This window comes from Camelus ferus, chromosome 35 (genome assembly GCF_009834535.1).
Source record: "Camelus ferus isolate YT-003-E chromosome 35, BCGSAC_Cfer_1.0, whole genome shotgun sequence".
Classification (NCBI taxonomy): Eukaryota; Metazoa; Chordata; class Mammalia; order Artiodactyla; family Camelidae; genus Camelus; species Camelus ferus.
The window spans coordinates 12,137,264-12,154,120 of record NC_045730.1 but is presented as its reverse complement, the minus strand read 5'-3'; the positions used below and the strand labels follow the sequence as shown (position 1 = coordinate 12,154,120).

Below are 16,857 nucleotides of genomic sequence, written 5' to 3'. Positions count from 1 at the left end.
ATCTGTTATTAGAAGCCCACCTATTATGTCCACATAGAAACCCAACAGAGAGAAATGATCTTGATCCAATTTCTCTCCATAGTTTTAGACCCAAATTTCATTTCTCTGCCATCTGAATGGCTCACCAACAACTTTCCCTAACATGATTTCCAAGAGAAATTATTTTCCTCTGTGTATGTGTGTGTGTGTGTGTGTGTGTGTGTGTGTGTGTATGTGTAAGGAGAGAGGCAGGGAGAGGAGGAGTTGGGAGGTGGGGGAGGGGAAGGAAGACATAATTGAATGTTTTCCTGACATATGAGAGTTGAAATTTCAGGCTGTCTTTTATAACCCACTCTTTCTCACCACTCTGATCCAACCAATTCGTCTATTATGTATTTGATTTATTTTCCCATCCCTACTTCTACTTGGTTTGGGTCTTACGGGTTTTTGTCTGGACCGTTATATAGTCACTTCCAACATGGCTTCCTTGATGCCAGTCTCTTCCTCCCACAATCAGTTCTGCACGTGATTGCATCTGAAATACAGCTTTTACTTCCTTGATCAAAAAGTTCCAGTGACCTCCTCACCAGGCCAGGCAGTAACTCTCAAATGTGAAGATGCTTCAGAAACTCCCCCATACCTTTGTGAAGTGCACATTCTAGGCGTTGGACCCAGGAACTTGCACAAAAAGCCAAAAATCCAGGCTTCTGTTGCATGATCTTCCAATTGCAGTAAACACAGGCCAGAGAGATACCAAGCAGGCAAGCTGGGCGTGAGTAGTCTAGATATGGGCTGGCACCATGCAAATGGGAATGGCCCAACCCCAGTATGAGACATGATAAGCATCCTGCACTCAACTCACCTGCCTATCTGGACTATCCCCACTTCTCCAAGGACATCTTGCACATTCCTGGCCCTGACACTTACTGGTTCTCGGGCTCCTCTGCCTAGGAGGCCCCTTGTCTAGCCTCCACTGATGAATTCCCACTTGGCTTCAAGGCCATCTCAGTTCAGTTTAACAAACCAATGCACATGGTACCACCCTTGGCTTGGGGGCACATGGTGCAAGCCAGAACTCAGGGTAAGTCTTCCCGACCCCTGGGGCGTGAAGCAGTTTCTCCTTTCACCTGGCGCACCTGTAGTTCACCTGCTTTGTGCCATCACATACTCCTGTGTTCTGCTTTGTCCCACTGAAGTTCTTCACGTGCCCTGTACACACTGTAGTCACATGTGACTGTCCCACAGAGCTGGCCACATAAAGCCCTCTCATATTGGTTTACTCCACGCTCCTTCCTAACTCACTCCTTCGCTGGGCTGCTAGTGTCAGGGTATTATTGAGATCAGAGACGCTGCTTCTAGGCCAGAAGCAAGTCAACCACTAAACACAATTTTTAAAGGAAGGGCATTTACTTTTTCATAATTTAATTGAAAATTCTATAGACATATTATTTAAAAGGCTGTATTTTTTTAAAAAAGAAGTTTCCAGAAGAACCTTGTGACCTAGTTGTAGACAACTGGGCTGTCACAGAAATGGTTTCAGACAAGTAATAATAACCTTATTACCTCATGGTGGGTGATTAACTGTCTATAAATGCATGAACTAAATCAAAATTTAGAGGCTATATTTTGAGATGTTGATGAAGAGTGGTCAAACTTAATTCTTAGGAAATTAATATCTCAAATTGATATTTTTTCTCTAGTCTGCTAAGAGGGATATTCTAATTTTAATCAGACACATTGGATTGGCATCTGAGGTGACATGAGTTACAACTAGAATATCAAATTGGAGATACAGCATATAACTTTCCCCATCATGTAGACTTCTGGTGATTCTGGTCATAAAAAGGATTTGAAAGTTGCCCCCTTACAATCCCAACTTGGGAGGTTTAAGCTTTCCAAGAAATGAGAGAATTACCTATACACAATGGAATACTATGCAGCCATAAAAAGGAATGAAATTTTGCCATTTGCAAGCAACATGGATGAACCTGGAGTGCATTATGCTAAGCGAAATAAGTCAAAGACTGTATTATCTCACTTATATGTGGAATCTAAAAAATACAACACACTAGTGAATGCATAACAAAAAAGAAACAGACTCACAGATATAGAAAAGAAACACCTGGTTACTGGTGGGAAGAACAGGAGAGGGGCAACATAAGGGTGGAGGAGTGGGAGGTACAAACTGTTGGGTATCAGACAGGCTACAAAGACATATTTATTGTACAACATGGGGAATGTGGCCACTATTTTGTAATAATTGTAAATGGAATGTCACCTTAAAAATTGTATAAACATTTTTAAAATAAATCAATCAATAAAAATGGCTTTGAAGAACTCAAAAAAAAAAAAAAAAAAAAAAGAGAGAGAGAGAGAATTACCAACACTAGAAGAACTCAAGCCAAAGACTGTTCACTAAAAGATGAAATGGTTCTATGATAAATCTTCATCGCATAACAAAACATACATTAACGTAAAAGATGGGTCTGCCCCAGTGACTGGGAGTAATAACCCTCAGCTCATATCAATACTGGGACTTGATAGATGCTTTCAATAACAACCTCAGCAGACTGGTGACGTTCAAGGAAGCATCTTTCATTCTGGATCAGATATACTCTACATTTAAATTCTTCTTTTGCGATTTTAACTACCGTTGAATAATCGTAGGGTAATTTTAGTGCCATGTTATTTCAGCTATTAGTCTTAATTTATTGAGATGAAGTGAAGACTTCCCATTTATCACTGGGGTTTTGCCACTGGCTGCTTTTCATTTCATGTGTGGCTGATCCCTGCAAAACAGCGTGATGTTCCAGCTTCAAAAGAAACTAGCTCAGACCCCCGAGGATTGCTGGATTTCCTGGACCTGGCTGGAGGGACAGTGGCTAAGGGTCCACAGAGACCTAGAACCAGCCGAACTCTATCTGTACACAGTAGGTGCTCCATAAAGAAAGAGGGCGAGAGCACCGTGTAGGAAGGGCCTCCTCTTTAGCAAAGACAGGTTTCCTTTGTAGGTTGCACAGCTACGCATGCAGCGAGGGGCTGCACTCACCACAACTTCCTGACCACCTTCTCCTCCTCGTGCAGGTACTTCTGCCTCTCCTGCTCCACCAGGACCCGCTGGCGCTGCACAGGGTCCTCCAGTCTCTTCATCGTCTCCATCACTTTGCTGCTGATTTCCAGCTCAGCCTTCTTCATCATTGCCCGCAGCAGCTCCTGGTTCTGCAGCTGTTGGACAAAGGAAATTGAGCTCCCTGGGCTCTGCCGGGTGGACACAGAGGTGCCGGAGCGCCCAGCAGTCCTCAGGAGTGAGTTTGAGTGAATAGCCCTGCAGCAGAATCTTTATTTCAATGAGAAACGGAAGGGAGCACAGACTGTATACAATATTGCTGCCTCAGCCAACATTCGAGTTTTAGCAGCCAGCTGACAACCAGACTTTCACGTCCGCGTCTGCAAAAACAGGATCCTTTCTCCACACTGGTAGTGCATCCTGGATGACGGATGTAAACTCTCACTGGCATGTTTTTATAAGAGCACCAGCTTTGGCTCAAACCCTAAACCCTGTCCCTGATGCACTGTGAGACTTTGGGCACATTCCTCTTGGTCTCCCATTCCTTATCTCTAAGGATCAAGACTCAGTTCTCTTGGTGGGACTTAAATGAGTTACTGCTTGGTATAGAAAGGTTCTCACCCAATGTTGATTTGACTACGGACCATTTCAGCATATCAGTTAAAAGAGAATCTGTGTCCCTCTTGTTAATGGGTCCATGTACCAAATACCAGGTAATCCCAGACCATTAAAACACAAGATTTGATGTCAACAGAGGCAATGATAATGAACCCACATGAGCCCAAGGCTCTCAGCAATGAACTCATTTCCCTGCATTACACATAGGCTGCTTGCATACCTAAGGCCACAGTTTCCATATAATTTTCCACATAGTTTCCAGAGCACTCTTGTTACTCACCCCAGAGTGCAGGATGTGTGGGTTTGAATCCAGGCTTCGCAAAAATCTAGCCAAACACTTGAGTCCTGTTTCCAAGAAGGCATTAAGTGCTTCCCAGGGGCAGGATAATTTTCTGACAACACATACATCAAGTGAATTCATTCAATCGGCCTCAAAACCAATAATTATGTTATACCTATTACATCGTACCTAAGTTCCCCTGAAATTTCAATTAACCGTTATTGTTTCCTTCATTTTCTGGTTTCACAGATTGTGTGTCACATCCTAGGAGTGATGACATCTTTGTCAACCTATCCATTATCTGAGCCCATGGTGGGGGGAGATGCCATTGGACCGTGTTACTAGCCACTTGAAACCTCATCGTAGCTTCTATTTTCTCTGAATAAAGGTGAAAAAATTTCAAATGAGCCCCAAGCAGAGCCAACATCATGTTCCAGCATCAACACAGCACCGCGATCAACTGGCCATCCAACGAGAGACTGCCTGGGCCCATTTCCCAGTTTTACCACTTTGTAGCCGTGCAGTTGTGGGTGAATTATTCATCTCTCTGTGTCTCTCCATAAAAAAGCACAGTAATAGTCCTATCTCACAGGCTGGTAGTGGAAATTCTGTGAGGCAATGAAGTGCTTACCATAGTGCCAGGTGCAAACCTGGCCCTCAGTGCATATGATCTATTGTTATGAGGGAGCATAAACCTGGAGGGTGGGGTGTGCGGTTCTGCCTGGGAGGGAATCAAATAAAAACGTGCCACTCTTGGGTGACCTCCTCTAGATGACTCATGAGCAAGCTTGCACACTGTTCTTGCTAATAATGTCTTTTTATTGTGGTCTTAAAAAGAGTTAGTCAGTATATTGCTGAAAGGCAACACGTTTGGAGATGATGCACAGACGGCAACTTCCTCCCACAATCCCTGCAGCTACAGCTCCGCCCACGGAGCATGGCGGTCTGCTGCTTTCCCACAGTGCCAGCCTCCTCCCACTGCATGAAGCCAGCACCCTCTCTGCTCCAGCCACGTGACCATCCTTTCAGTTCTTCTGACTGGCCAACCCCCTTTCTGCCACAGGGACTTTGCACGTGTTATTCCCACCACCTGGTTAATTTCTGCTCTCCACGGAGTCTCCAGGACACAGTGCTTGGCACATAGCATGCAGTCAACAAATATTTATTGAATGTGTGAATTAAGTTAAGCAATAATGTTGGTAATAACAGACAATGAAGAATCCAAAATTCTTTCCTAGATGGTAGAAATACGGGGTGACCCATGGACTCAGATATGCCTTAAGCTCAGTGCTAATGCCCTGACTTGCTCTGAATACAGTTGTTGTGAAATACACACAGCAACACCAGCTGTTATCAAAATGGTTATCAAATTCAGTGCCATGTGTCAGATCTTCCAGACCTACTTTCTTTGGGGCTTTGGGGGGTGAATGGTAATGGATATGAAAGGGACAAATAAATAGATGATTAAATGTGTTTAAACGTGACTGACTCCTAGGTCCATCCCTGGGAGATTCTGACTTAACTGGGCTGAGATGCAGGCTTGGCATTAGGAATTTTTTTTTTAAAGTCCCCAGATGATTCTGATGTGACACCAAGGGTGAGCATCATGGTCTAAGAAAAGGGTTCTTGAGTGGATAGGTATCACTGTGCTGTGAGCTGTGTGGGACAGTCCTGTGCAGCTAACCCTCATGCCCAAATCTCACATACAAGCTCGAATAAAGTTATGGTCCAGTCAGCAGTAGATAATGACAGTGGCTGTCAAGCTGGAAATGATTCCTAGACTATTTCAAATTCTTGAAATTTGAAAGATGGGAGATGTGAGGCCCTGAGAGATTAACTGACTTGTTCAGAGTCACTCAGCAATTGCAGGGTAGAATCAGTTTAAGAACCATGTCTTTCAAATTCAATCCAGTAACTTTCCAATCACCATCTGCTAAATAGGGAGTACTAGACAGCAATGTGTTTTATTCCCAGCCACAAGCAGTTTCTGGCACATGGTAGGTACCCAATACGTATTTGCTAAATGAATGACAATACAGTTGACCCTTGAACAATGCAGAGGCTAAGGGTGCCTACTCTCTGCGCTGTCAAAAATCTGGGTATAACTTTACAGCTAGCCCTCCATATCTGCAGTTCCGCATCTATGGATCCAATCAACCGTGGATAGTATGTATAATGTTCCTGAGAAGCCTATGGACATATCAGAAGAACCCAACTGCGTGTAATATGCAAATTATTCAACTGGTTAACATGGTCAGATCACATTCACATTACTGCACTCAATGGGGAGGCAGGGAGAGACTTGACTGGAGTTGCAGGCTGTATGATCCTCCTTTCCAGAAAGAGAAGCCTACCAGAGCCAGCTAGAGAGAGACTAAAAAGCGAATTTTCCATAGCACACTGGGTGGCGCACAGGCAACAATGAGTTAATCATGAAGGAATAAAGATGTGTATAGGCTCTTTCCACTGTCCCTTGGTCCCCCACCCTCCCCACATGGCATTCTTGCTACTGTCTCCAGGACTTCCTCCCAGGGTGTGTAAAAAGCCACGCTGAAGGCAGGATGCGGATCAACATCTCTCACTAAGTGTTTCAAATAAATTAGTCACCAGCACTTCAAATCGTTACATTTATTTTTGCTTAGCAGGGATTCTAAATTTCAAACAACTTAAAAAAAAAAAACTCTATTAAGGTATAGTTTACAGACAGTAAAATGTACCTATTTTGAGTGCTCAGATCAATGAGTTTCGACAAATGTATACACCAATGGAAGCACCACTAAGAAGGTGGACAACGTGTTCTCACCCTAGCGAATCCCTTCATGACTCTCTGCACTCCATCTCCCAACCCCCAGCTCATGGAAACCACCCATCTGCTTTATATCCCGCTACACTTAGTTCTTCCTGTTCTAGAAAGTCATACAAATGGAACTGTGCAAAGTGAATCTGTGTCTGGCTTCTTTCCTTCAGTATCTATTATTTTTGAGATCCAGCCATGCTGCTGAGAGTTTCAGTAGTTCATTCTTTTTCACACTGAGGGGTATTCTAAATTCCATACATGTAGATTTGATTCTGGTGATCTTGCTTACATTCATTTATTTCTGATAGCATGTTTTTGATTTGATAGGTACACAATCACGACTGCAAAGTCACTTGTGAGTAATGCCAATTACACTTTTAACTTTCCCATCCATACGCCTTTTCTTTCCTTTTCTGGCCTTCCTGCGCTTGCTAGGACATTCCGTACAGAGTTAAGCAGAAGTGACAGGAGGCTTCTTTGGCCTTGGTCCTGACTTTGTAGGGAGTATGGTCGTGTTTTACCATTAACTATAATGTTTTCTGTAGAATTTTCAGACACCCTTTATCACGTTAAGGACATTTCCTTCTATTACAAGAGCGCTGAGTGTTTTTTATCATCGGTATTGAATTTTGTCACATTTTTCTGCATTTATTGAAATATAATTTTTCTCCTTTATTCTGCTAAAAGGTCAAATACATTGATTCTTTTTTTTTTTTTTTTCATATTAAAACAGTCTTGGACTTCTGGGATAAAATCCAGGATAACGTATTATCCTTTTTATAAACTGCTGGATTCAATTGCTAATATTTTATTAAAGTTTTCTTCCATATATTTTCATGAGGCATATTGGTCTGTGGCTTTCTTTTCTTATAATACCTTTGACTGGTTTTGCTTTTAGTGTAATGCTGCCTTCATAAAATGAGTTGAGAAGTGTCCTCTATTTTCTGAAGGAGCTTTTTAATTTCACTGGTTTAAAGCTGTCATTCCATTTTTTTTTACTTAACTTCTGTCTCTGTCTCTGAGAAGTTAATTTTTTTGTTTTGTTTTTCAGTGTTCTTATCTATGGTTCTTTGTATGTAATGTGTCTCCCCACTTCCCTCCAGCTGCTTGTAAGATGTATCTCTTTATCCTTGGTTTTTAGCACGTTGATTACAATATGCTTTAATGTGGTTCCATAACTGCTTATCCTAGGAGCTTGACTTTTTTTGGTCTGTGGATACAGAGCTTTCATCAAATTGGGAAAAATTTAAGCCATTATTTCTTCTAGTAATTTTCTCTTCCCTTTTGACCACCTAATATTGTTCCAAAAATCATTAAGTTTCAGTTCATTTTCTGAACAGCCTTTTCCTTCTCTATCCTTCAGTTTGGACACCTGGAATGCTGTGTTTTCAAGCTGACTGATATTTTGTTTCAGCTGTGACTAGTATTCCATTAAGTCTGTTCAGATATTGTGTTTTTCAGCTCTTGAAAGCTCCACTTAGATACTTTTAACATCTTCTATTTTCCGTCTCATTGTGTTCATGTTTCTCTTTGAATCCTTGAGAATTATCATAGCTGTTTAAAAAGCTCTTGCTGGTGATCCCATGATCTCTGTCATTTCTGATTGGTTTCCAATGACAGATTTTTCTTAAGGTTATGGGTCACATTCTTCAGCATCATCACATGTCTAGTCACTTTTGATTGGATGCTGGGCATGGAATTCTGGATTTTGTTTTTTTCCTTTACAGATTTTGGACTGTCTTTGGCAGACAGTTCAGTTCCTTGTGGATCATTTTTATTTTTTTGGAAGCTTGTGTTTAAGCTTTCAGAGTGAATAGCCTTTACTCTAAAGCTAGTTTAGTCCTAAGACTAAAGCATAGCCCTTCTCTGATCACCACTGAATGCCCCAGAGAATCAATAAACCCTCTTTACTCTTGCTGGTCAAGACACAAACATCTCCCCGCCGGGTGTGAGTTCTGGGAATTTCTTAGCTTGCAGCCTCCCACTTCGTGCCTGGCTTAGTGGTCTTTCACAATACGCATGCGTGGCTTCTTAGTCGACAAGAGAGCCACAGATTTACATCATTCTTTCTCCACAGAGCTGCCTCTTACTCGGCACTTCACTCCAAAAATCCTAGCTTCTTCAGCTCTTTACCTTCAACTCAGTCGGATGGTCAGTGCGCTGTTGGGGTTATGCCTCTGCATCACGATCTAAAAACTGTCCCCAGACAGAAAGCTGAGGCGTTTATATGTTTCACCTCCTTTCTTTCCATTCTTCTAAGGATCACACTCCTGTGCTGTCTGTTGTCCAGTATCTGAATAGAGTTGTTTCATACATTTATTTATTTTGCGGTGTTCTAGCTGTCAGTGGTAGGAAGGCAAGTACGGTGGCATTGATCCCTTCATCTCTGGAAACTTGTTTATTGTAAATGCCATGCCTTGACATTTTTATAAAAATAAACAGAAATAACGTTTTTGGCTATTAAAAGCTGAACTGGACCAAATAAGTTATCCATATCAACTTCATTGAGAAGATAGGAAATGGCCTAAACCTAATTCCACCCACCTCAAGATGGACATGTCCCTCACATACTCATCTTGATTTCTTAGGTAACGTCTATCAGTCTTGCCAGTTTAATTGAACTGATTTTGCTGTTCAGCAGTGACAGTGAACAGTGGTTGTGCCACAAATCAGGAAGTTTCATGATGACAGCCCATCCCCAGAATGACTCCTGACCACTTGGGTTAACTCCCTAGGCTGAGGGAACAAGGAATAAGATGCCTGTTCACAACCACATGTTACCTGGGAGATGTTACCCCATCTTAGACAGTCCCTGTGTGCAGGTCTGTTGAGGGCTTGGTACATTGTCTGGCAGCCTGATCGTCAAGTCCTGTGCTAGTTCCATTTATTATTCCTGCCTGCTAGGGGAAAACACTCCTCTTGCATGCTTTTCTCAGGGATACACTTTCCCATGACCGTTATTTTTAATGTCAGAAGATAAATGAGACTCTGGTGCATTTCTGTGAGGCACTAGCTTATAAAAAGACACCTTAAGACAACGGTACTGAATTATATCATTTCAAATACTAAGGCTCTGTGTACTGCTATGTTTCTTTTTTATGTTGCTGTTTTACCTCCTCCCTCTCTTGGGAAGACATAGTAGATTCTCAGTAGTCTTAAAAATGGAACAGTAAGTTCAGAAATAATCCAATTTTTAATTTATCAGGAAGCAGGAGATAAAGGACCAAGAAAAAACTGTGGGAACTAGAGATGTAGGAAATAGCTGTTCTCTCTTCATGCCAAGTCTCATCTAGCCCCCAAGGAACTTGAACCATCTCTTCCAGAAAGTTCTCTCTCCCCTCAACCCACAGAGAGGGACAGAACTGCAGCCACTTTGGTGGATACTCAGTGACCCTGGTAAAATCCAAGTATTGTGGCATTTTGGGGAAAAAAAGATGTAGCTCATCACTTTTTTTTTTTCTTCCCTAAATCATATTAGAAAAGGTAATAGACAAAAAGACGATCATCTTTTGAAGGGTCCATTTGTTAGATGTAAGACCTTCACCTGTCTCTCTTTCCATTGCTACCAGCTAACTGCAGGTGCAATTCTTACCTTGGGGCGGGAACATAACAAAATAAAGGGTCCATATGGCTCTGGTGTCAGTTATGACTAAGCAGAGAACACGTCTGATTAGCCAGTGGGAATGAGGCGCATATTTAGCGTCTGGGCTTTGAAGTCACTGAGTGTGTTTTTCACGTTTACAGGGTGTTTCTGCTTCTCTCCTTCTAATAGCTGACTGAGAGCTCAATTTCCAAGAGGCATCTCTTGGACTACGGACTGAGTGTTCACAGTATCTGAGAACAGCAGTTCTCACCCTGGAACATTCTAGAACCACTAGTGCCTGGCTCTTGATCCACACTAACAAAGTCAGACTCTGGCAGTGGTGTTCAGGTATCACTGTTTCTATGAAGGGCCTCAGGTGATTCTCCAGGGGTTAAGAATGGGTCCCTTAGGCTAACACTGCATGGGAGACCGGAGAGCAGGGAGTTTTAATAACCTTGATCATCTTCTCAGGCTGTCCATCTCCCTCTACATTTTCCCCCCTATTTAAATCCACCCACCCCACTGTGTCTACATCAAATTCCTCCTTCTGAGAATAATCCATCAATCCGGCAAATGAAATGCTCAAATAGGATGTGCTTTACAGTCTAGGATTTTCCCGTTGATTTAATTATCTCATTACTGGAGCCGGCTGCCAAGCACAGACTCATTCGTTTTCACTATTTTGTAACACAGTTCAAGGAACATCTGAATTTCTACTTCAATTTTGGTTCTTTTGAGACTCTCCCAGAGTTCCGTAGGTCTCTGATGGTAGCTCTGCTATTGGGCTTACAATTACTTTGGGGTTGCATTTTACTTTTGGCGTATAATGCATGTGCTGAGATGGCTTCATTATTCCAAACTGGTTTTGTCTTAAGCAGACTCCCCTGAAAGCAGGCTGGGGTACAGAGGATACAGAGACTGGGGCAGAAACAAGAGCATCCAGGCTAGGAATCAAAGCTCCCCCTTCCCCGCACGTCTACGCTTTAGACCTGCACCAAAGCCCGAGCTCAAGAGCATGCCTGCTCTGTGTTCCTTCCTCCAAAAACCCGGAAAGCTGACCAGCTTCAGGGCAATAAAGGAACTTGTGTGGTTAAGGGAGTGTCCCACATTGGACTGGAGAGCCTCTTTGTTTGAGAAGCTCTGATTCTGCAGCTGAGCCTCCCCAGTTCAAGGGTTACAAGGAGTGGCAAGTTGTGGGAGACCCCTCCCTCCCAGCCAGTCCCTGGCAGGGTGATGCCACAGCCCACACATCGCCGCCTGGGTATCAAATTCACCACACTTCACGGGAGGGGTCGTATTTACAGCCATTCCATCTCCACCCCCACACCAACAAATGCTCGCTTTTGAAAGCAGTAGGTACTCCTACATAAACGACGCTTTCAGAAAGATTTGTGCGCCCACCTAGGAGCGCACAATTTCCAAATGGCCAGCAGGTGGCACTAAAAGGCAGGAGTGGCGTGAGATGGGGTTTAACCTCCAAAACCCCCAGGTAAGAACCTGGGAGCCCACTGACCCTCTCTGGCCTGCAGAGTATGAAATTACTGATTTTTAAATTACTTTCCAACATTTTTAGAATGATTACAGATATTTCATATGAAACATCTATTTCCAGATTCTCCTGAAATATTGAAACACCTAGAAACACTGGCCTCTTCCACCCGATTAAGAGCTACCTGGAGCTGAGGGGTGACTGTCCTTTAGAGGAGCCAACTTGCCATTGTCCCTCATCCACTCACTCGTTAAGTTACCGCCTGGACACTGTGGGCATTGGACTTGGTCACTCTGCACACATCTTTGGCCCAACCTGTACACTATTTCACTGCAAAGTGTCTTTAAAATCGCAAAGCAAGGAGAAGCAATTATAAAGACTGGGGCACTTCCTCGGTGACATGGTTCAGAAGAGGATTTAAGTGAATTTGCATGAGATGTCCGAGGAGTGTGGGACGTTGCCTGAGAGACAGTAGCTTTTGGAGATCTGGGCAGTGTGATCTGCGATGGGACCTCAGGGCCAGCTCTCAGGCTCCCCTCCCTTCTGTAGGTACAGGGCAAGAGGAATTCACCTTCTTAGCTTTAATTAGGCGGTGAAAAATTCAGGGCACAAGTATTAGTGAACTGAAGAGGTAAAGCAGCTGTGGTTTGAAGCCATTTCCTCAACGGACTCACAGGCACCAGAGCCTGCATCCCACTGAGGATGCCACACCTGTGTGGCTGCTATGGGTTCCTGGGTGGGTTTGCCTTTTACCAACATCTGGACTATGAGCATCTCCAAGTCAAGGAGGATGCCTGGGCACAGTACAAGCCAGCACTACATCCTTAATGACTAACCTGCCACCAAAGGCAGGGAGGCGTGAGGCTGATACACGAAGAAGCAGACATATAATCTCATGAAGAGATACACTCCCCCAGTTCCTTATTGCTTTGAACTGGGACACACGTTATCCCGCCTTGTCAGATTTATGGGATTTGTTCACCAAGATTTGTGACATGAAGGCTCACTTTCCCCTGCCCTCTGATTGCCGTGTAGTTCATATATTCCTCAACAACGGGAAAAGGGTAAGGAGAATAATGTGAAACACACACACACCATCCAAATAAAATGCAGATTTTTTTCTCAAATCAGCCATGATGGCTTCTTTTCCTTCTGAATTCATCCTCTGATCCAAACTCCTACTTCTAAATGCATCATGGTTCCTTGCAAAAAACAAACAAACAAAAAAAACCCCCCAAAAATCCCTTAGCTGCCTACAGCACCTTTGCACATGCTCACTGAGGAAAAGCAAAGAGCCAAACACTATTAAGCAGGAAGTCATAACTGGCTGTTAGAGTGCTCCATGGGGCTCCTCTCCTTTAGCTCTCCTCCAAAAACCAGATGTTTAATGTTTTTTTCATGTGCAAAAGCGTGCACAGCTTAAAGAAGAGGGTATAGATAAATTATCATTGCAGCAGAAGGCTCTAGAGAAAGAGTGTGTGCAAAAGAGGAAACCAGGACATCATGGTGCCTGCATCCTGGTCCTCAGTTATCCCAGTGAAAGGATGGTGGATGAAGCCCGGGAAGATTCTGTGGGGCTAGGGATGCAGGAGGAGGCGGACGGGAGGAGGAGAAAGCTGACTTTGGGCAGCTAAGTAAGAGGATGCTGTCCACAGGGGACAAGGTCTGTACCTGGAGCTGTCGCATCTGCTGGAGCTGAAGCCTGAGTTCGGCCACACTCCGCCTCATGTCCAGCAGGCTCAGATGGACGGCAGAGGTGCTGGCAGGCGGGAGCTGGCTGAGTGTCCCCGAGGACTCCAGGGCGCCGAGAGTCTTCCCGCCGGGAACTTGGGGCGTTCCTATGAGAAAAGAGCAGCCCTGAGAATGGCAGAAAGGAAAGTCGAAGCTGTGAGCCCCATCCCAGTACAGATGACTGATAACCCTGAAAATGCCTCTTTACTTCACTGTGAAAAAAAAAATTTTTTTTAAATGATGTTAGTTTTCTCTAAAGGGCCAAAAGAAGTAATTGGGTTTAAATAAATTATGGAATGGTGATGCAATGTTATAATATGCAGTCTGTAAATGTCATGTTCCAGAAGTCTGGTGCTATAGGAAGGCAGATCACAGAGCAGGATGTACAGCATGACGTCGTATTAAGGAAGCTGTCTGTCTGTCTGTCTGTCTATCCATCCATGCAGCTTCTTTAATAAACACACAGATTTGCATAGAGAAAAGATAAATGTATATATGACAAAGTGTTAAAAGTAACTCTACCTGGTAAGTATTCTGTGAGTTTTATGTTTTTATATTACTCCTTTTTGTACTTGTGAATCTGTATAGTAATATAATTTTATAATAGAAAAAAGAATTTTAAAACTCTGGGCCCCAACACAGGGTGCTAATGTGACTGCTCCCTGCAGGCAGATGTACCCCAAGAACATGCACTCTTAGTTCTGGGCAGAGATCTGGCTGAGCACCAAGTGGAAACTAGTAACAATTGGGTACTCTCCTGAATCCCTTCAGGTTTCCAGACCTCTGCACACATCTCTTTGGGTGAAAAAAAATCATGCATGAAGTGAATATTCTTTAGGAGAAGAATCAAAAAAGGCAGCAGAATGAAACTCTGCCTAAACTCTTCCCAAAGTTTTGTCGCTGCCATAAACTTTGCTTCCTGAGTCCAACTTAAACAATCCTCATGTATTTCCCAAGTCCATCTGGGCAGGGCCTGATTTGAGCAAGTTTGCTTTAAAAATGCCCCCAAAAGGGTCCCGAGTAGCAGTCACAGGATCAGCAGGGTGTGGGAATCAAAAGGAGATGCTATCTCCTTTTTAGGGCAACACAATTTTAAGGAGCAGGCTTCAAGCAGAGAAGCAGACAAGGAATCTGCAACACATATACACATACACAAACACACATCCATACACAAACACACACATCGGAAGGCCTGTTTCAGCTCTTTCCTGTAAGATACAAAATGGAAGGTTTGCAAGAGTCCAGGCTGACCTTGCACGACAGAACCCTTTTGTTGCTTTGTGTACCTGGAGTTATTACAAAGTAGCGGCCCCTCTTCCTGTCTTTCCTTTCCCAGAACACACAGCCTTGCAGGCCTGACTGAGTGGCTGCTGTGGCTATGGGGGGCTGTGCCGGTGAGCGAGGACTGCCCCCAAACTCTCTGCTTACTTGCTTGGTCCCAGCAATGCCAACGGAGAGCTGATGGAATCCCAGATTCCTCCTCCTTGGGTGCCCGTCCCCAGAGAACCGGTCTCCCAGCAATCACGGCCCCCTTGCAGAGCAAGCCCCAGCAGACCAGACAGGGAGCCTTCAGTTATCTTTATGAGCCCAACTGGCCACTCCTGTCATCACCAGTTGTGCCTCTGACCAACTTTGGGCCATTACCACTCCCTTCCACCAGAATCAAAATCACCCTCAGAAGAGCAGGATTTGGCATCCCTGCAATTGTCCCCAAAGAGTGTTCTCCAACTGCGAAGGTCCTCAGTGAAAGGCTGTGCAGAGACGTTTCCTGTAACAGCAGCATGTCTGAGTTAACACAGCACCTCGGATCAAGTGTTCTCAGGGGAGAACAATAAACCGAAAGTTTTCCTTTAACATGCATGCACGCGCACACACACTCACATCACACAACATCATTTCCTTAAGGTACTTCTCCAACAAAGACGACACTGCACCAGCTGTCCTATTTGGTGCAGTGGTCCCCGGAACACACCTTCTGTGCACTTCATGGCCTATTCTTCCTCCTGCCAGGTCCGCTCATAGGTAATTTACTTCAGTCGGGGTACACCCTGATGTAGTCTTACTACATACAGATTTGATGGGAATTTAATATGTCCTTTTGCGATTGAAAGAACATGGGTTTTAGGGTTGGCCAGACTGGCTGTGAAACTTACCAGCTCTGTGGCTAACATCTTCCTAGGGTTATGTGTTTAAATGGCATAATACACTAAAACACATGGTACGCCTTTGAAATGGGAGGCTCCTTCTGTTCTCTTATGTCCACGGTAAGCCAAATATTCCTAAAGGAACAGGAAGGCTGGGTTTCCCTTTCTCATGTACCCTTGGCCAAATGAGCGCCTTGCAATAATTCTGCATCCTTGTCTACAGAACAGCAATAATAGTTCTTGTCGCTCACTTCCTAAGATTATGGAAGAATTAATATATTTTGCACACTGTACAAGGCTGCTACGGCAACGAAAGCCCTGTGGACCACATGTAGCCCTGACACATTAGAATGAGAAAGACCAAACCCAGCAGAGACCCAGGGGAGCAAACACATGTGCATGTTGCCGGTGGCACTGCAAATTGGCTCAACCTTTCCTAAGTGAAAACTGGCAGTGTGTTGCCAGTGCTACTCAGCTTTTTGTCCCTTTGGACTTACTGATTCCACCTGGGGCAATGCATCCCAAAGAAATTACGCTTGCTCCTTCCCCCATGCTTCGAAAAAGATACTTGCAAAGTTGTTCAAAACAGAGAAATGAAACAACCTACGTTTCTTTAAAGAAGCTGGGGCTCCTTAACACGAAAAGATGAGATACAATGACAGGTTGGTGGAGCACGTTGATGGGGTCACATGTGTACAGATGTGTGTTCAGTTTCCACATCTAGAACATGGGAATAATAAGTGTACCCATCCCATGAGGCTGCGTCAGGAGTTAATGAGTCCATGCGTGAAAAAGCACTCAGAACAGTGCCTGGCACTTAGGAAACACTCTTTAAATGCTTCCTGAAGTAATAATAATTGTAATTACATTAATTATAATTATATTTATAATTTATTTATTATTATTATTATTATTATTATTATTATTATTATTATTATTATTATTTCTAGAATAGAATCCAGAGGAATGGAATGCTTTAGTGTTTGGTAGCTTCATTCCCCCCCCAACTTCATTAATTTTTTTTTTTTTGCTGGCCCATGATATATTTTTATATATATGTTTTTTATTGAAGTACAGTCAGTTTACAATGTTGTGTCAACTTCTGGTGTACAGCATAATGCTTCAGTCATACATGAACATACATATACTTGTTTTCATATTCTTTTTCA

The 16,857-nt window shown here is 43.4% G+C and overlaps 1 protein-coding gene across 1 annotated transcript in view; it reads right to left on the bottom strand.

Annotated features, from left to right (window-relative positions):
• KIAA1217 (KIAA1217 ortholog) overlaps nt 1–16,857 on the bottom strand; it is a 278,647-nt gene that overhangs the window by 22,772 nt on the left and 239,018 nt on the right. Inside the window, 2 exon segments of the mRNA XM_032474159.1 lie at nt 3,029–3,204; nt 13,485–13,651. Of these exon segments, the coding sequence (XP_032330050.1) occupies nt 3,029–3,204; nt 13,485–13,651 (343 nt within the window).